The sequence below is a fragment of the Medicago sativa genome, chromosome 8 (genome assembly GCF_051527215.1).
Source record: "Medicago sativa cultivar Bolivia chromosome 8, Bolivia_mono, whole genome shotgun sequence".
Taxonomy (NCBI): Eukaryota; Viridiplantae; Streptophyta; class Magnoliopsida; order Fabales; family Fabaceae; genus Medicago; species Medicago sativa.
The window spans coordinates 61,653,903-61,670,746 of NC_140756.1; the positions used below are offsets into that span (position 1 = coordinate 61,653,903).

Here is a 16,844-nt window from a genome sequence, read left to right on the forward strand (position 1 = left end):
CCAGCAACATACCACTACTAACCGGCAAGAATACCTATCATATCAGGCTAATGCGGGACTCCTCTAACTACGTGTGGTTTACCAACTAGGGAAAAACTCACCCAGCCTAACCCAGAGCCTGCGAGGACACATATCATCTGCAATGTTATTCTATAACATATATCTAACATGTTCTGAACAATCTAATATTAACTAGCCTTGACTATCTAAGCCAAGTTTATCCATTAGGATTCCCATTTCTAAAATTTAGAGTTTACCCGGGTGATAATATTTTCATACCTAAAAGTTAATTTACACTTTAAGTACTCATTTAGTATTAGGGTAAGTTTGGAGGGGGTTATGAATTAATTAAAAAACCATTTGAAGTGATTTGAAATGAAAATTTTGAGTTTTTAAGGGGTGGTAATCGATTACCATATGATGGTAATTGATTACTAGTTAATTCGACATGTCCAAATCTGATGAAGGTAATCGATTACCAGAAGCATGTAATCAAGTACCTGAACCCAAAATTCTGTTTTTCGGCTTTAAAATTCACTTTTCTCCCACCAAACTCATGTTTAAACTTTCCCCAACACTAACCAATCAAAAATTACATTTCTTAAGTTTGTAAACTAAACATAAACACAATCAATACAGACATTTCATAGGGGAAATTCATACTATCATGCAATATCACAAAATTAAGTTTTCTCACAATTCACACACAATCAAACCTAGAGGTAGGTTCTAATCTACTACGAACTCACTTTACAGATTCTGAAATCTTTTTAAAGCTCCAATTCCAAGCCGACAAAACCCTAGCTTCTGATTTCTTGCTCAAAGCTTGCTTCTATTATCCAACCATAACACAAACTTCTCTTAAATTCCACATGCAAACCACAAGCTTGCTCATTTCTAGTGTTGATGATTTCAGATTCTTAAGGGGATTAAATGGTGGTCTAAAGCTTACAATGACATTCCATTATGATAGGGATCTCATTACTCCATTTGCATGTTGATTTTGGTAAGGAATTGGTGAGTTTTGATGAGTTGAAATGGAGAGGGAGTGAGGGCGCGTGAGAGAGTAGAGAGAAGAGGAGAAAATTGTGATTTTCTAGAGAGTGTAAGTGAGTAGAGAAATGAGGGGACTTATGTGATTTTGCCTACATATAGCCCTTAGGTGAAATTACATATTTTCCCCTTTTCCCTAATTTTTCTCAAACTCAATTAACTGATAAAATACTGTTAGAATTTTAAGCGGGATATTACACCATGTCTTTCTCCAACTCATTTATCTCTAGATTTTCCTAATTGTTTCTTTTATAGTTTTTTAGGTTTACCCTACCCTCTAATGTTCTAACTCTCCTCCATACTATCCTAACTACATAAACCACATGTCTTCTCTCTACATGTCAAACAACCTAAGCCTAGTTTCTACCATATTTTCTACTGTAAGTGCTACCCCAACTCTCTCTCTCTCTCTCTCTCTCTCTCTCTCTCTCTCTCTCTCTCTCTCTCTCTCTAATGTCATCATTTCTAATTGTATCACATCCAGTCTTGCCACACATTCAACAAAACATCCTAATTTCTTCTACACTTACTTTATGTTTGTGTTGGTTCTTTACCACCCAACACTTTGTCTTGTACAACATCGTTGATTGCACCGTTGTCCGATAAAAATTGCCCTTCAACTTAAGTGGTACTTTCGCATCACATAAAACACTTGAGGCACTCCTCCATTTCAAACACCCAACTTGGACTCGATGGTTTACATCTCCTTATATTTCTTCGTCATTTACTTGTATAGGCTCAAGATATTTAAAACGTGTAACTTGTGGTATGATATGATTTCAAAATTTCACCTCTACGCTAGAAATGATTTGCCTCTAACTAAAATTACATTCCATTTAATCTATCTTGCTTCTACTCAATAAAAAACGATATATTTCTAAGACTTGTCTCCAACCTCCCATTTAACTCTTTATTCGAATGTCCAAGTAGAACTATATCATCAGCAAAAAGTATACATCTTGATGCTCGCTCTTAGATGTGTTCATTTGTACATCCAAAACTAAGGTGATAAGCTAAGGGCTTAGTGTTGAACCTTGGTGCAATCATACTGCAATGGAAAAATATTCGGCGTCTCCACCTCGTGTCCTCAAACTAGTCGAGACCTCTTCATACATATCCTTGATAGCTCGAATATAAACTTCCATAACACATTTCTTCTCCGGGGAGTTCCACAAAATATCTCTAGGAACTCTATCATATGCCTTCTCCAAATCAATGAAAACTAAGTGAAAGTCCTTTTGATCCATTTAGTACCGCTCCATTACACGTCGTAGTAAGTATTATTCTTCCATTGTCGACCTCTAAAGCATGAAACCGAATTAGTTTTCACTAACTTGAGTCTCTTTTCTTAGTCTCCGTTCAATCACTCTATACAATAACTCCATGTTATGACTCATAAGTTTAATCCCCCTATAATTTGTGCAATTTTGTATACCCCCTTTTTCATAAATATTGGTACTAAAGTGCTTCTTCTCCCCTCGTCCGACATTTGATTTGACCTAATAATCTGGTTGAAAAGCTTGGTGAGCATCAAAATATCTCTATCTCCTAGACTTTTCCACACTTCAATAGGTATACTGTCTGGCCCAACTGCATTGCCATTACTCATCCTCTTTATTAATTCTTTTACCTCTTGTTCATGGATCTTACGATAGTAATTGTAGTTTAGCTCCTCCTCTCTAGCATTTAGCCTGTTAGTGTCCAGTAAGATCTGATATCCTTCATCAAACAATTTGTGGAAATACTTCTTCCATATATCCTTTAGATATTTTCCTGAACCAAAACTTACGTTGTCACTCTATAATACACTTCACTTGATCCCAGTTCCTCGTCTTTCTTTCCCGTCCATTAGCAAGTGTGTGTGTGTGTACATATATATATCCCTCTTGGATTCCTAAGGATTGGTGTAACGCTTCAAAAGCTTAATTCTCGCTTCACTTACTAATTTCTTGGTCTCTTTCTTATACTTTTCCCAAGTTTTAGTATTTTTGCACTTAAACCAATTTTGAAACATTCCATTTTGATTTCAATCTTACTTTGAAAATTTTCATTCCATCACCAAGATTCTTTACCCCTAAATCCAAAACCTCTTGATAGTCATTCTTTTATAAAAAAAAATAGATAGTCATTCTCAGTAAAGAAAATAGTCATTAATGTATTCTAGTTTCCACTTAAATTACATGTGCACTAAATACACATCCAATTGATAAATTATTTTTTTACTTTGTTATCATCAAAATATCAACAAAATATATTGCATATGAAACAACTTAGTTCTAATAGAGTCCATGTGTGAAACCTTCTCGAAACTATAAGCGTTGTAAGATGGTCCAGGAACCTTGTTTTACGGCTAGACACCGAAAAAAAGAAAGATTATCATAATAGCCAACCTTTACGTGAAACAACCCTTCCGTAAAAGGGTAGCGAGAAGTCACCATTTTGTCGAGGGCGACCTACCTCCTCGAGTAAACAAAAATATGAAAGAAACACAAGAAAAGAAATCAAATATAAAAGCATTCAAGTAAACATTCAAATTAAAAAATTTCAAAGAAAGGAGGATACACACCACGACCCAAAAAATCCAAGAGGTAGAAAGCCAATGTTCATATTACAACAAAACGGGACCAGGTACATGCACCGCGAACATATTCAAAATCCAAATAAATTTAACAGGACTAAAGGAAACTTTTACAAAGATTTTACACCAATACGATTGCCATTCTTGATCTACTTATAGAAATCCAGATTTTCCCACTCTAAGATGACCTCTAGATTGAAGTGCTTGAGCTAATCGATGGTGCTTGGAATGATTCATACCCAATCTTGTTGATATACTTCACCATCCTATCTCTCTCATCCATCAAGACTTTCTTCTCGGCCTTCAGCGCATCAAGCTCCTCCTAACCCTTTTCTGTAGCCTCCATCCTCATCTAATAGGCACTTCTCAAGGGTCATTTCCAGTTCTTGTCGGGCTTAATATAGCTCTTGTTATAGTTCATTCATCTTTCCTTTCTTTAAGGCTTTATCCTCCCTAAAGGTCTTCACATGCTCCTTCAACTTTTTTCGTCAAAGCATCCCTTGGTGCTAACTGTCCCTTGACCTTAATTTGCACGGTCTACATAACTATAACATTCTTGATCTTTCACTGTTTATCCAAAAAATCATTTTCCAACTTTCTAACCTTGAGCTCGAGCTTCATTTTCTCTTCTTTGAGCAAGGTTATAAGAGATCTCAATTTTTCATCCTTAAAGTCGAACTCTCCATCGTTGCTCATCAGAGAATGATTCAATGAAACAAAATTAGCAACCTATCTATGGGATGCACTCAACAAGGGATTCTTGGCTCCTAAGCGAGTGAGGTCATAAATGATATAATATTCAGTGTCCGAGACCCAGGCAGAAAGGGCATAAGGATCGATGAAAATGGATTTATAAAGGTTTGTAACATTTTTAGAGAAGTTGAAGGGGATGACTTAGTATTCTCCTTATTTAAACCTGGGTCTTACTTTCCTTTTCTTTTTCTTCTTAGTCGGAGGAAACTTATCTAAATAAATGATGTTAGCGACATAAGAAAAAGTGGCCTAATGGACCACCCTGACAACATCAACCAGAGCAGTAGTCGAAGACCTCAGATTCGTTGGAATATAAGAGGTGAGAGACTGTGGAGTTTGAGAGTTAGACTTCAAATTACCCTCTTGTACTTCCTTAAAAAAATGAAGGGAAAACATGTTGTATAGAAGAAAAAAACAAAGAAACAAACAAATGGTGATAAGGTGGGTACATAAACATTATAAATTTAAAGCAATACAAGTTTAAAGAAAATTAATGATTGAACTAACATGTGTTTAGTTTTATTTTTGTCTTAAAAGTATACTAGGTTACAAGTATCTATATGGCAATTTCTAAATTTATAATTGTTGTCTTTCTTGTCAAAGTAAGAATCCTTTTCAAAATCTTTGGTGTATTCGTAATCGGTCCACATAAGGTCTGGCTCCATCAACTATCCGCCTTCAAAAACTATATATGATCCCCCCTCTTTTGAAAATGTTTGTCGGTCCAACATCGATAGAACTTTGGGGCACATTCATATTTGGGTTTCCCTTCATCATCTTGGATCAAGGAATAATTAGCGGTAGTACGAGCAACACATTTGCAAACTTCAGAGTGGACCTTCTTTGTCAATGGCATCCCGATAAAGTAGTTGAACTTTTAAGGTTTCTAGAAAATTAGTGAAAGGGACAAAAACACTTTGTTGTGGTTTGAGATACAACAAACCCTAAGGATCTGAAGGCTTGATGGAAACCCATAATAAACCAAAATTACTGAAGAATGTGTGAAAACAATAAATGATCTCAAAGTATACACACATTTACTGGAATGCCATGATGTTCGCCCAACACTTAGGGTGAATATGGGAGAGAACCAAAGACAGGTAGTTCATCATATCCTCAGTTCGATTTTTTAAAAGTGTAAGCAAACCCTTATGTCTCAGATGAAAACATATTCATCTGAAAACATATTCACCAAAGACGGGGAAGGAGCATTTTATGTGCACGTTGCATATTCAGTTCTACATAGTAAGGTTGTCCGCGACTTGGTCTACCAGTTCACCAATTCACAAGAAGGTTTACACTTTAAAACGAATCGAATGTTCTAAGAAGACCGAAGACATTCCATAAAACTCATCATTAGAAATGGGTGAATAGAGGCCTATCACTATTAGACCATTAGGTAGATAATTAATGGTTTTTCCATTCTTACACATGTTCACACAAGTAGAACGATTACTTTCGATGAAAGTCCTCAACGACTCACCCTTTCACCCATGTATGAAAGGGTTGAGAATCCCTCCACCACCAATGCCAAATTATAACATATAAAATTGTAGTCCCTTGGTGAGAGCAGAGGGAAGTGCCGTACGTCAAAGTTAGTGATGAGAAGACAAATGATTTTGGGGGGGGGGGGGGGGGGGGGCAACCTGGGCCATCACCAATGGTGATGGTTGAGACAAAGCGAAATCACCACAGTCACCACCATGATGAGTATAAACCCCATTTATATACGGAGATCATGGAAAAAAAACATATAAAGCAACACCAATGAATGGAAAGTAAACCTAGAGGAAAAAGGTAAATCTAGAAAAACCACATCAACAAGAACTAAACTATCATACAATCTAGGAGAAAATGAAGAATAAGGAAATTAATTCTTAGAGTAAAGAAATTATCAACATGTAGAATCAGGAATCTCAAGGAAGAAAACACAACAACAAGCTAAAATTCTTAACGATCAGAGTCTCCGTAACTATGAACCTTGTTGGAGATACAATTAATGTGAAGGAAAAACACGAGGGAAGAAATTTCAGAAACATTAAGGGTGTTTTACCCCACTCACCTTTTAGTGGCATAAACACACCGTTTTAAAGGAAACCAAACGTTTCCAATCCTATGATTAAGATTAACTCATGTTTTAAAACCATGATCTGATGGTCTAGATCAGACCCTTGGAGTTTTCCCACATCACTAGAATTGAAGGGGTGCCATATCTAACTGTTGTGAATAATTTCTTTATCAAAGAAACAACATAATTGAAAACATGAACCTAGATCATTTAAGTACATGTCTAAGATCCAAAAATTAGAAATAGCTATTCAAAGGACACTTCTGCACAACTAATGTTATCATTACTCCAAAACCTTGAGGCCCATCAAGACAAATGTGGCATTGAATCCTGCCACAAATTTGAATTCCAAAATGTCCTCAATGGTTTGGTTAGGAAACCAATAAATAAAACGAATAAAGACAAGGGTAAAGGGTGTTTCAATTTGATCTGTTTGCAAGAGAGCAAGATTTACCTGTTTTGATTGCAGAATATTAACAACGGTTAGGAATCTTCAAATCTCCTCTATTTATTTGTTAGGAATTACTTAAGAGTAAGATCTTAATAAGCTATTAGCATTTTCTATCTAAGTGATGAGTTCATGGGGTTTTACTACCTACAAGCTCTTAGAGGTATGGGTTCATTTTCCTCCAGCTGTCAATTGCCACCTTCCACCAGAGTTTCAATGTTTAGAGTTGTTAGTCCTGTAAGGAGATACACTTACGCGCATATATAGAGGTACGTTTAGGTTCTTACTTTCTCAGAGGTATTTGAAACAATAACGGATATTAGGGTTCCTAAATTCTCAGTGTCCTAAAGGTACCTTCGTCTATTGAATCTTAGAAAGACGTCAACTTTATGTTCCTCCCGGTAGTTCTACAAACGGGCATCCCTATCTCATCTACCTTACAAAGCATGAAATAAGAGTGAAGTTATTGGGATGATTTAAGTCATAAAGTCACTATGGTTCGCTAACTAGCATACTCGTTATCTTAGTTACTTCCTGATTCGGGCATGTAGGCACAATTATTAGGTATGTCACCTTTTTAAGTACCGTTATCTCAGGGTAGTTCGCTTTAGAGGAGACAAATTTTGCGAACGACAGTAAAATTAAATAATGTTAGGTTTGTAGACATGTATTGGCTGCATTTTTTTAAAACAAGAGTTTTAGCAAGATGTCGGACAAGATGTCTTGACATGTTGGTACAACATCATAGCGTGCCTTGTTCCGCTTTCCTGGAGTTTGTTTTTAAGCGTGAGTTTCCTGATGATTCTCTGAAGATTTGTTTCATGCGAAGAGTTGACCAAGAAGCGTGTTGCTTATAGAAGCAAAGATAGATGGTTTGTACTTAGCGTGTTTCTTAAGAATGTTATTACAATAGTTAAGGAAACATTTTATCTGCTTCAGAATATTTGTGCTGAAATGGAGTATTATGTTATGAACTAGTATTCATTGTTGGAGCATGTGATATCTTAATTTATGTGAGTTACCTTAAACAAAAAAACGAAGAAAAAAACTGAGCGAGTACATGCATGGACTTGGATTGGTGTTTTGAGCACGTGAACACTCATTCATATTTATTACTCCTCGATGTGTATATTATAATTTTTTTTTTTTTTTTTAAGAGGCTAAAGTATATTATAATTTACTAATACATACTTACGGTGAATTTATTACAATTACAGTAAAACAAATACATTACGACCACAATAATTTTGATTACTTTGTGTGTGCACGTGCGCGCACACACATTCTTCACTATTTATTTCATTAGCTAGATATGATTCATAGGTTAAATATATATATATATATATATATATATATATATATATATATATATATATATATATATAAATATTAATTTAGAATCTCTTACTTTATGCGAGTATACAACATAAAATAGAAAAAAAGTTGAGAGAGTACCATGTATGAATATATTGGTGTTCAAAGCACCTGAAGACCCGTTTAGACCGTAATGATTATTTGTTGTTTTGACGTTGAATATGATGAAATTAACGCATATTTATAATAAATTGAATATAGTAAATTAAATATATTATAGCTACGTTAATTTTGACTACTTTATAAATATATATACATTGTTAACTATTTTTCTCCACGAGATAAGATCAATAGTCTAAATCGATATCAAATTAAAGATATCATAATTTATTTGAGTCAACCTTCAATATTAAAGGGTTATATATGTTTTTTTATCCTTCTAAATATACAAATTTTCATCTTTAATCCAACTAAAAATTTTCTACGAACTTTGGTTTCCTCTAAATTTTGTGTACCAATTTCAGTCTACCTTAACATCAATATAGATCTTATGAAATCGATATAAAAAAAAAAGTTGTGTCGCCTTTCCGCTACAAATCTATAAAGATAGCACATATTTACAGTTAATCGAATACATAACACTAAACAAAATATATTATAACTACGTTAATTTTGACTACATTATATAAAAAAATACATTATTTTCTATTTTATAAACACCAAAATGTTTATTATTATTATTATTATTATTATTATTATTATTATTATTATTATTATTATTTTGGGTTTTCCAAATATTTTATTTTTCTTTCCGTTTCTTAAGGATTCCTACATAAACCCCACTCCATTCCCCACATTTCTCACTCACCCTCCCTCTCACTTTTTAAACTCTTATGTCTAATGCTTTTTTTTTTTGTTTTGTTTTTATTTTCATAAAGTGTAATTCTTTTGTTACTTCCATTGAAACATTGTTTTCTTATTTTGATTTGCATAGTTTTTAACTTATTTTTTGGTCACACTGATGGAAGAGATCGATAACTTTGATTTATCAAACTTTATGTGCTATGAAAACATCTCTCAATGCTTAGATAATTATGAAAGTAATGTTGATGACGAGTCTAGTCTTTCATTTAACAATCCATGTTTGAGTTATAACAACACTGGATCAGAAAATTTGTTGGCTTTTCGCGTACTTACAAATGAAACTGTTTTGTCTTTGGTTAAGAGAGAAAGTGAACATTTACCTCGTGATGATTATCTTGAGAGGCTTCGTGGTGAGGACATAAACTTAAAATTTAGGGACTTAAACTTGAACATGAACTTGAACTTGAATGGTATTAGGAGGGAGGCTATTGAGTGGATGTGGAAGGTGGGTTTATTGATTTTTCTTTTTTAATTCATGAACAATTCTTTTGAACCAAGTTCTTTTTTTTTTCAATTTAATAAAGACAATTATTTCAACCTCTTTAAGATTTTTTGGCTAATTAATTTTATGGATTTGTTTACGTTGTTAGTTCAAAACTTTTTAATGGGTTTTAGTCATTGAAAAATTTGACCTTTCAATTTTGATAATATTTTCTTTACAATTAAATCTATAGATTTCTTATTGCGTTTCACTTATATTTTTCAAATAATTTTATTGTGTTTTTTTTTTCATTAATTTTTGAAGTTGGTTATGGAGTAGTATTGGTTTGAATCGTTGATAGATTTCTATGATTTGTTTTTATTTATTTATGATCTCAATTTTATTTATATATTTATTTATTTATTTATTTATTTATGATTATGGTTTTATTCTACAGGCTGCTGCATGTTATGGTTTTGGACCCTGTATTTTTTCTCTTGCTGTGAACTACCTAGACCGTTTCCTATCTGCATACAAATTTGAAGTAAGATCAAATACAACAGTCATACTAGTGTTTTATAAGTTCATGTTTCCTTATATTTTTATTATTTTATCATATGTAATCTAATTGGTTTTATTAACCTTTTTAGAGAGGCCATCTTTGGAGTGTGCAATTGTTGGCTTTAGCATGTTTGTCAATTGCTGCTAAACTGGAGGAGGGTAAAAAATTGCCTAAATCTATAGACTTTAAGGTATACTTTTCATATATTGTCAAAATTTAATTTGTTGTGTATATGTTTTTCCTCTATTATATTTTTGCCCCTTAATAATTTTTGTAATTTGCAGTTAGGAGAATCAATGTTTGTATTTGAAACTAAAGGCATTACAACAATGGAGCTATTGATATTAGATCTCTTGAATTGGAAAATGCAATCTTCAACTCCATGTTCCTTTCTAGATTACTTCCTTAGTAAGATTACTTCTGAGCAGCAGTTTCCTTCAGGGTCGTCCATGTTGAATTCAATAGACCTGATTCTTAAAACACCTAAATGTATGTCTCTCATATGACAATCATGTTTAAATTTAATCTTTGTATTAAGTTTAAATTAATATTCCAAAAAAATTAATCTTATTGGAAAATCGATTCAGGTATTGATTTCTTGGAATTCAAGCCTTCTGAAATTGCTGCGGCAACTGCAATTTGTGTTTCAAAGGAATTGGAAACAAATGGGATTGATGAAGTTTTGACTCGTTTTGCTATTGTGGAGAAGGTAAGATGGTGGAAACCTATGAAGTATTGCTACTAGATACAACACTAACACATTGACACCGATAATAATTTTAAAAAAATAGAAAAATTGAATGTAACGATACATGACATATGTGAAGACTATATGGAAAGCACAAATGTGCTTTTGTTGATTTCCCCTTGGAAAATTGATATTTGTTGCTTGTTAGTGACACCAAAACATATATAGTTACATTCAATCCCTTTCATTTTGTTAAATTATTGTTATTATTTACAGGTTAGTATCAATGTCATGTACCGTTCATGTTAGCGCTTCATAGCTTAATATCATCTTTACAGTTTAACCGAAAATTATACTATTTATTGAGTTATGGAATTTTTCTTATGCAGGACAAAACTTTGAAGTGTCTTGAACTGATGAAAAATTTGGGCTGGATGGAAGATTCTTCTGATTTAAGCAGCATCAACTTTGGAACAAGTTTACCTGAAAGCCCTGTCGGAGTGCTGGATTCTGCATGGCATGGCTCTAAATGTGATGAAGAAACAACGGATGGATTATATCCAAATTCTTCTCCTGAAAGTTCACATGCAAGCAAGAGGCACAAGTCCTTCCATGACGATGAAGCTTTTCTAGTCATGAAATTTTAGCCATTTTCTCTTTTTACAAAAGCTCTTTTGGTTTGGTTGAATAAGTGCGTTTTGATTAAATAATACAACTATTAATGTTGAGGAGATGTGGATGAAATAAACATTTTTTATGAAATAATATGTTGTTGAGTCAAAGCATGCTACAACTATATTGTTTTATGATTAGATTTCAAACTCCTTATTCCTTAATTGGTTTTTGCAACACACGTTACAAATTTTAATCTTGCTTTCCTTATTTTCATAAAAATATTTGAGATTATAAAATAAATAAACATAAAGCGGTGATTTCAACTCAAATGTTTGGTCTAATTGTAAAGAGACATGTCTTGAATCCGAGAGGTTTTAGGAAATAAACATATAAAATATTTGTCAAAAGCAAAGAGATCAAAATTTTGCATTTTATATTTTAAAGAAAAATAAAAAGATATTTGAATGTAATGTAACGATTGTTAAGTTCTTAGCTTTCAGCTATATTAACTACTATATAAAAAAGGTTAGGACAACCCGATGCATTAAAGCTTCTCGCATACCAGAGTCTAGGAAGGGGTCGCTGTAAAGAATCAAGAAGATTCATCAAGTAATGAATCAAATCAAGACAAGTCAAACAAACCATTGGAAAATAATCTATCTGAATGCATTGCCTTAATTCATGGAATAAAATCAAATAATACTCATAAAGGAAAATAATGTTATTTCCTTTATATGTATTACCGTTGGTTTAGTCAAAGCCAAGGTGTACTCTTTAATAGTCTTAATATCATATATAGGTAACCGTTAGGCTTTATATTATATAGGATCAATTGTAAGTGTAAAGAAATAAACACAGAACAATATACAAAAGTGTGAAGCACGTTCAAGTGCTACCGCTGATACTTTAACTACCTTTATTCTCATTTTTCAATTTCATTATGGTATCAGTAGTATCCTCATCTTCCGTTGTAGAACCCAAACTCACTATTCAGTCATTTCATCAATGTTCAAGCCTTGTTTCAATCAAACTATCCACTTCAAATTTCCTTCTATGGAAATCCCAAATGTTACCTTTGATTAAAAGTTTGGGCCTTGAACACCATATTACTAGCACTTCTAAACCAGATGATGAGATCACCGATTCATCTGGAACCAAAACAAAAAATCCAGATGCACAACAATGGATATTGAATGATGGATTGCTCACCTCATGGCTCCTTGGAAACATGAAAGAAGAAACTCTTAGCATGATCCTTGGAGGGGATACAGCCCACTATATTTGGAGTTCACTCCATGAGCAGTTGTTGCCCAACACTGAAGATGGTGAAGCTCAACTAAAAAGTAGCCTTTATGCTATAACAAAAGGGAGTCTATCCTTGGATGAATACATCCGAAAATTCAAAGAATTGTGTGACAAGCTCTCAGCAATCGGGAAGCCACTTTCAGATGTAGACAAAGTTTTTCAAATTTCGAAAGGACTTGGAAACAATTACAAAGAATTTCGAATTGCGGTTTTATCAAAACCTCCATATCCTTCCTTTAATCAATTTATTATGTCATTGCAAAATTTTGAACAGGTTTATCTTGTTGAAGAAAAGCCCGCAGTTGATCATAATCAAGCCTTCCTTAGCCTTAGAGGAAGAGGAAGTAATATGCGTGGAGGTAGAGGCAACTTTAGAGGGCATGGCTCTTCAAATTATACTCAAAATCGTTCAAATAAAAATCACAATTTTCAAGCCTCAAAGTCAAGATTTCCACCAAATTCCAATACCAATTGGAAAGCACCACCAAGGCAACAAAACAAGGGTGCGTGCCAAATTTGTGGTAGAACAAACCATATTGCTACTAAGTGTTATTACAGGTATGAATACAATAATGTAGAAGAAAATGCCCAAGAAGCATTAGCAGCACTTTACCCGAATGATGTTAATGATCACAATTTTTATGTTGACTCGGGAGCAACCACTCACATGACAAATGAAGGAGGTAACTTGCAAAACCTTAAACCTTATTTTGGCACTGACAAAGTTTTTGTTGGAAATGGGCAAGCTTTACCCATCACTCATAAAGGAAAATTTTTTCTTAAAACTACACATGGTAAGCTTGATCTAAACAATATTTTGGTAGTGCCAAATCTTAAAAAGAACTTATTATCAGTGAGTCAACTTACTAATGATAATGATTGTATTTTTGAATTTAACTCTAATGGTTTTGTCATTAAGGATCAGAAACAAAGGATCTTAGCCGAAGGACATAAACAAGGCAACCTTTATGCTCTAAAGGGGGAGAGTTTTGAAGCTCTTTCTACTATTAAAGAAGCATCTTCCGAGACATGGCATGCTCGCTTAGGACATCCAAATTTTAGTTTCTTGCAAACTTTAGATAATAAGAAAGTCATCAACGTTTCAAGTTGGTTAACAAAAAATACATTATGTACTAGTTGTCAATTTGGAAAACGTTGTAAACTTTCCTTCACTAAATCCAATTCTATTTCACATTTTCCTTTAGAAAAAATTCATAGCGATTTATGGGGACCAGCCCCCACAATTTCCTCTCAAAAGTTTCAATATTATGTTATTTTTGTTGATGATTTTACTAGATACACATGGTTATATCCATTAAGAAATAAATCTGATTTTTATACATGCTTCCTTAAATTTCAAGCTTTTGTTGAGAAACATTTTGACAGGAAGATCAAAATATTTCAAAGTGATGGTGGTGGCGAATTCACCTCCAATGAGTTTATGAATCATCTTGCTTACAGCGGCATTGCTCAACAATTATCGTGTCCATACACACCAGAACAAAATGGTCTTGCTGAACGGAAACATCGACACATCGTAGAAACAGGGTTAACTTTACTTTTTCATGCAAATGTTCCTTTAAAATTTTGGGTTGATGCCTCGTTTACCTCTTTCATCCATTGGTAAGGAAACTCCATACTTTAAACTTTTTGGTAAACATCCTGATTATTCTGGACTTCGAATTTTTGGATGCCAATGTTTTCCATATTTAAAGACACCTGGATTGCATAAGTTTTCTAGAAAAACTGCTTCTTGTGTTTTTTTAGGATATAGTCCACTTCATAAAGGATATCGTTGTCTTGATCCACACACCCACCGTGTCTACATTTCACGCCATGTAGTTTTTAATGAAAATTATTTTCCTTATTTATCTCATACAAATTCCACACACCCACAATCTTATGATTCATCCATTACTACATTTCCTAACTATGATGAATGGTTTTCAGGAAATACAAAGGATACTTTAGCTTCCGAAGAATCATCAGCCATTACTTCAAAACCTTTAGTCTTAGATCAAATTGACCCCACTTCACCTAATTCAACTCCACCGCCCATAACTTTCACCAACCTAGACCATGTAACCTCTAATCCGGAGGCAACCACATCTTCTCCACCATCTCATTCATCGCCTACAATTGTTGACCCTCCTTCAGTTGATAATTTGCCTTCTCTACCCAATAACCATGTCAATCCCATCCCAACTACTAGTCGACCAACTCGAGACAAACACCCTCCATCGTACCTAAAAATCTATGACTGTCCAACTATCAAAGAACCGTCCACATCCCATGATGCCCTTCTTATCTCAACCGAAGAACCTAAGACTCTTAAAACTGCCCTTAAATACACAAATTGGAGAACTGCTATGCACGATGAAATTGATGCCCTTCATCACAACCATACATGGTCTCTTGTTCCTCGCCCATCTGGTGCCAATGTTGTGGGTTCTAAATGGATATTTCGAACAAAAATGAAAGAAGATGGCACTATAGACAGATTTAAAGCTCGACTGGTAGCCAAGGGATATACACAAATTCCTGGCCTTGATTTTGGTGAAACTTTCAGCCCAGTTGTCAAAGCTCCTACCATTCGAGTTATTCTTGCTTTAGCTGTGCGTTTCAAATGGCCTCTCAAACAATTAGATGTGAAGAATGCATTCCTACATGGCACACTAAATGAACGTGTCTACATGGAACAACCTCCAGGCTTTGTAAACTCGGAGTATCCTAATCATGTCTGCCTACTCCATAAATCTCTTTATGGTCTTAAACAAGCACCTCGTGCTTGGTTTGATAAATTATCTAGTTGTCTTGTTTCTATTGGATTTACATGTAGCAAAGCTGATTCATCACTTTTTATTTATCGTCATGACACTAACTTCATTCTTTTACTTGTATATGTAGATGACGTTATCATTACAGGCAACAATCCAACCTTCATCTCTAGTCTTACCAAACGTCTAAATAACGACTTTGCTCTCAAAGACTTGGGCCAACTGCATTATTTCTTAGGACTTGAAATAAAATATTTTTCTGGTGGTATCACAATCTCCCAAACAAAATATGCACGTGATATTTTGGAGAAAGCCAAAATGCTTGAAGCTTCAAAAATCAACACTCCTATTGTTCAGAAAGTCGTGGAACTATCTGATGATCATGAGTCAGTTGATCCTACAGAATATCGTCGTTTGTGTGGCTCTCTTCAGTATCTTACCTTCACAAGACCAGACATTACACATGCTGTGAATGTCGTGTGCCAACATTTTCAAAATCCAACAAAAAAGGATATGCGTGCTGTCAAACGCATTTTGCGCTATATCAAAGGAACTCTGACACATGGACTTCGATATTTATCTCAAAGTTCTCTAACACTTAATGCTTTTTGTGATGCAGATTGGGCAGGATGTCCAACTACTAGGAGAAGCACTACTGGTTATTGCATCTTTCTTGGATCAAATTGCATATCTTGGGCCTCAAAGAAGCAACCCACAGTCTCTCGTTCGAGCACCGAAGCTGAATATAGGTCATTGGCAACCACATCTGCTGAATTGACATGGCTCCAACATCTCCTCCATGATCTCGACATCAAACTTGAACGGCGTCCGCTCCTCTTTTGTGATAACAAAAGTGCAATTCACTTGGCTCACAATCCAGTGTTTCATGCTCGAACCAAACACATTGAGATCGATTATCATTTCATCCGTGAAAAAGTAGCAACCGGTCATCTCCAACTTCAATACCTGCCTACAACTCAACAAATTGCAGATATATTCACCAAACCGTTGGCCAAAGATTCTTTTTCCACTTTTCGATACAAGCTTGGCGTTCATCCATATTCTCTGCCAACCTTGAAGGGGGGTGTAAAGAATCAAGAAGATTCATCAAGTAATGAATCAAATCAAGACAAGTCAAACAAACCATTGGAAAATAATCTATCTGAATGCATTGCCTTAATTCATGGAATAAAATCAAATAATACTCATAAAGGAAAATAATGTTATTTCCTTTATATGTATTACCGTTGGTTTAGTCAAAGCCAAGGTGTACTCTTTAATAGTCTTAATATCATATATAGGTAACCGTTAGGCTTTATATTATATAGGATCAATTGT

General features: G+C 34.3%; 1 protein-coding gene across 1 annotated transcript; it reads left to right on the plus strand.

Moving 5' to 3' along the window:
* Window positions 1-9,129: 9,129 nt before the first annotated feature.
* Window positions 9,130-11,542, plus strand: LOC146900242 (cyclin-D4-1-like). Its single transcript, XM_085731811.1, has 6 exons — window positions 9,130-9,583; window positions 10,017-10,103; window positions 10,210-10,311; window positions 10,406-10,610; window positions 10,709-10,830; window positions 11,199-11,542. Exons 1-6 carry the CDS (start codon window positions 9,236-9,238, stop codon window positions 11,454-11,456), a joined length of 1,122 nt encoding a protein of 373 aa, XP_085587937.1. The 5' UTR covers window positions 9,130-9,235; the 3' UTR covers window positions 11,457-11,542.
* The last annotated feature ends 5,302 nt before the right edge of the window (window positions 11,543-16,844 follow it).

What these genes read in the sequence shown, in the direction of transcription:
- LOC146900242 (XM_085731811.1), top strand. Translation starts at nt 9,236, where the DNA reads ATGGAAGAGATCGATAACTTTGATTTATCAAACTTTATGTGCTATGAA. An exon ending in CTATTGAGTGGATGTGGAAG is followed by an intron (nt 9,584 to 10,016) that starts GTGGGTTTATTG and finishes TTTATTCTACAG; the next exon opens with GCTGCTGCATGTTATGGTTT. An exon ending in CTAAATCTATAGACTTTAAG is followed by an intron (nt 10,312 to 10,405) that starts GTATACTTTTCA and finishes TGTAATTTGCAG; the next exon opens with TTAGGAGAATCAATGTTTGT.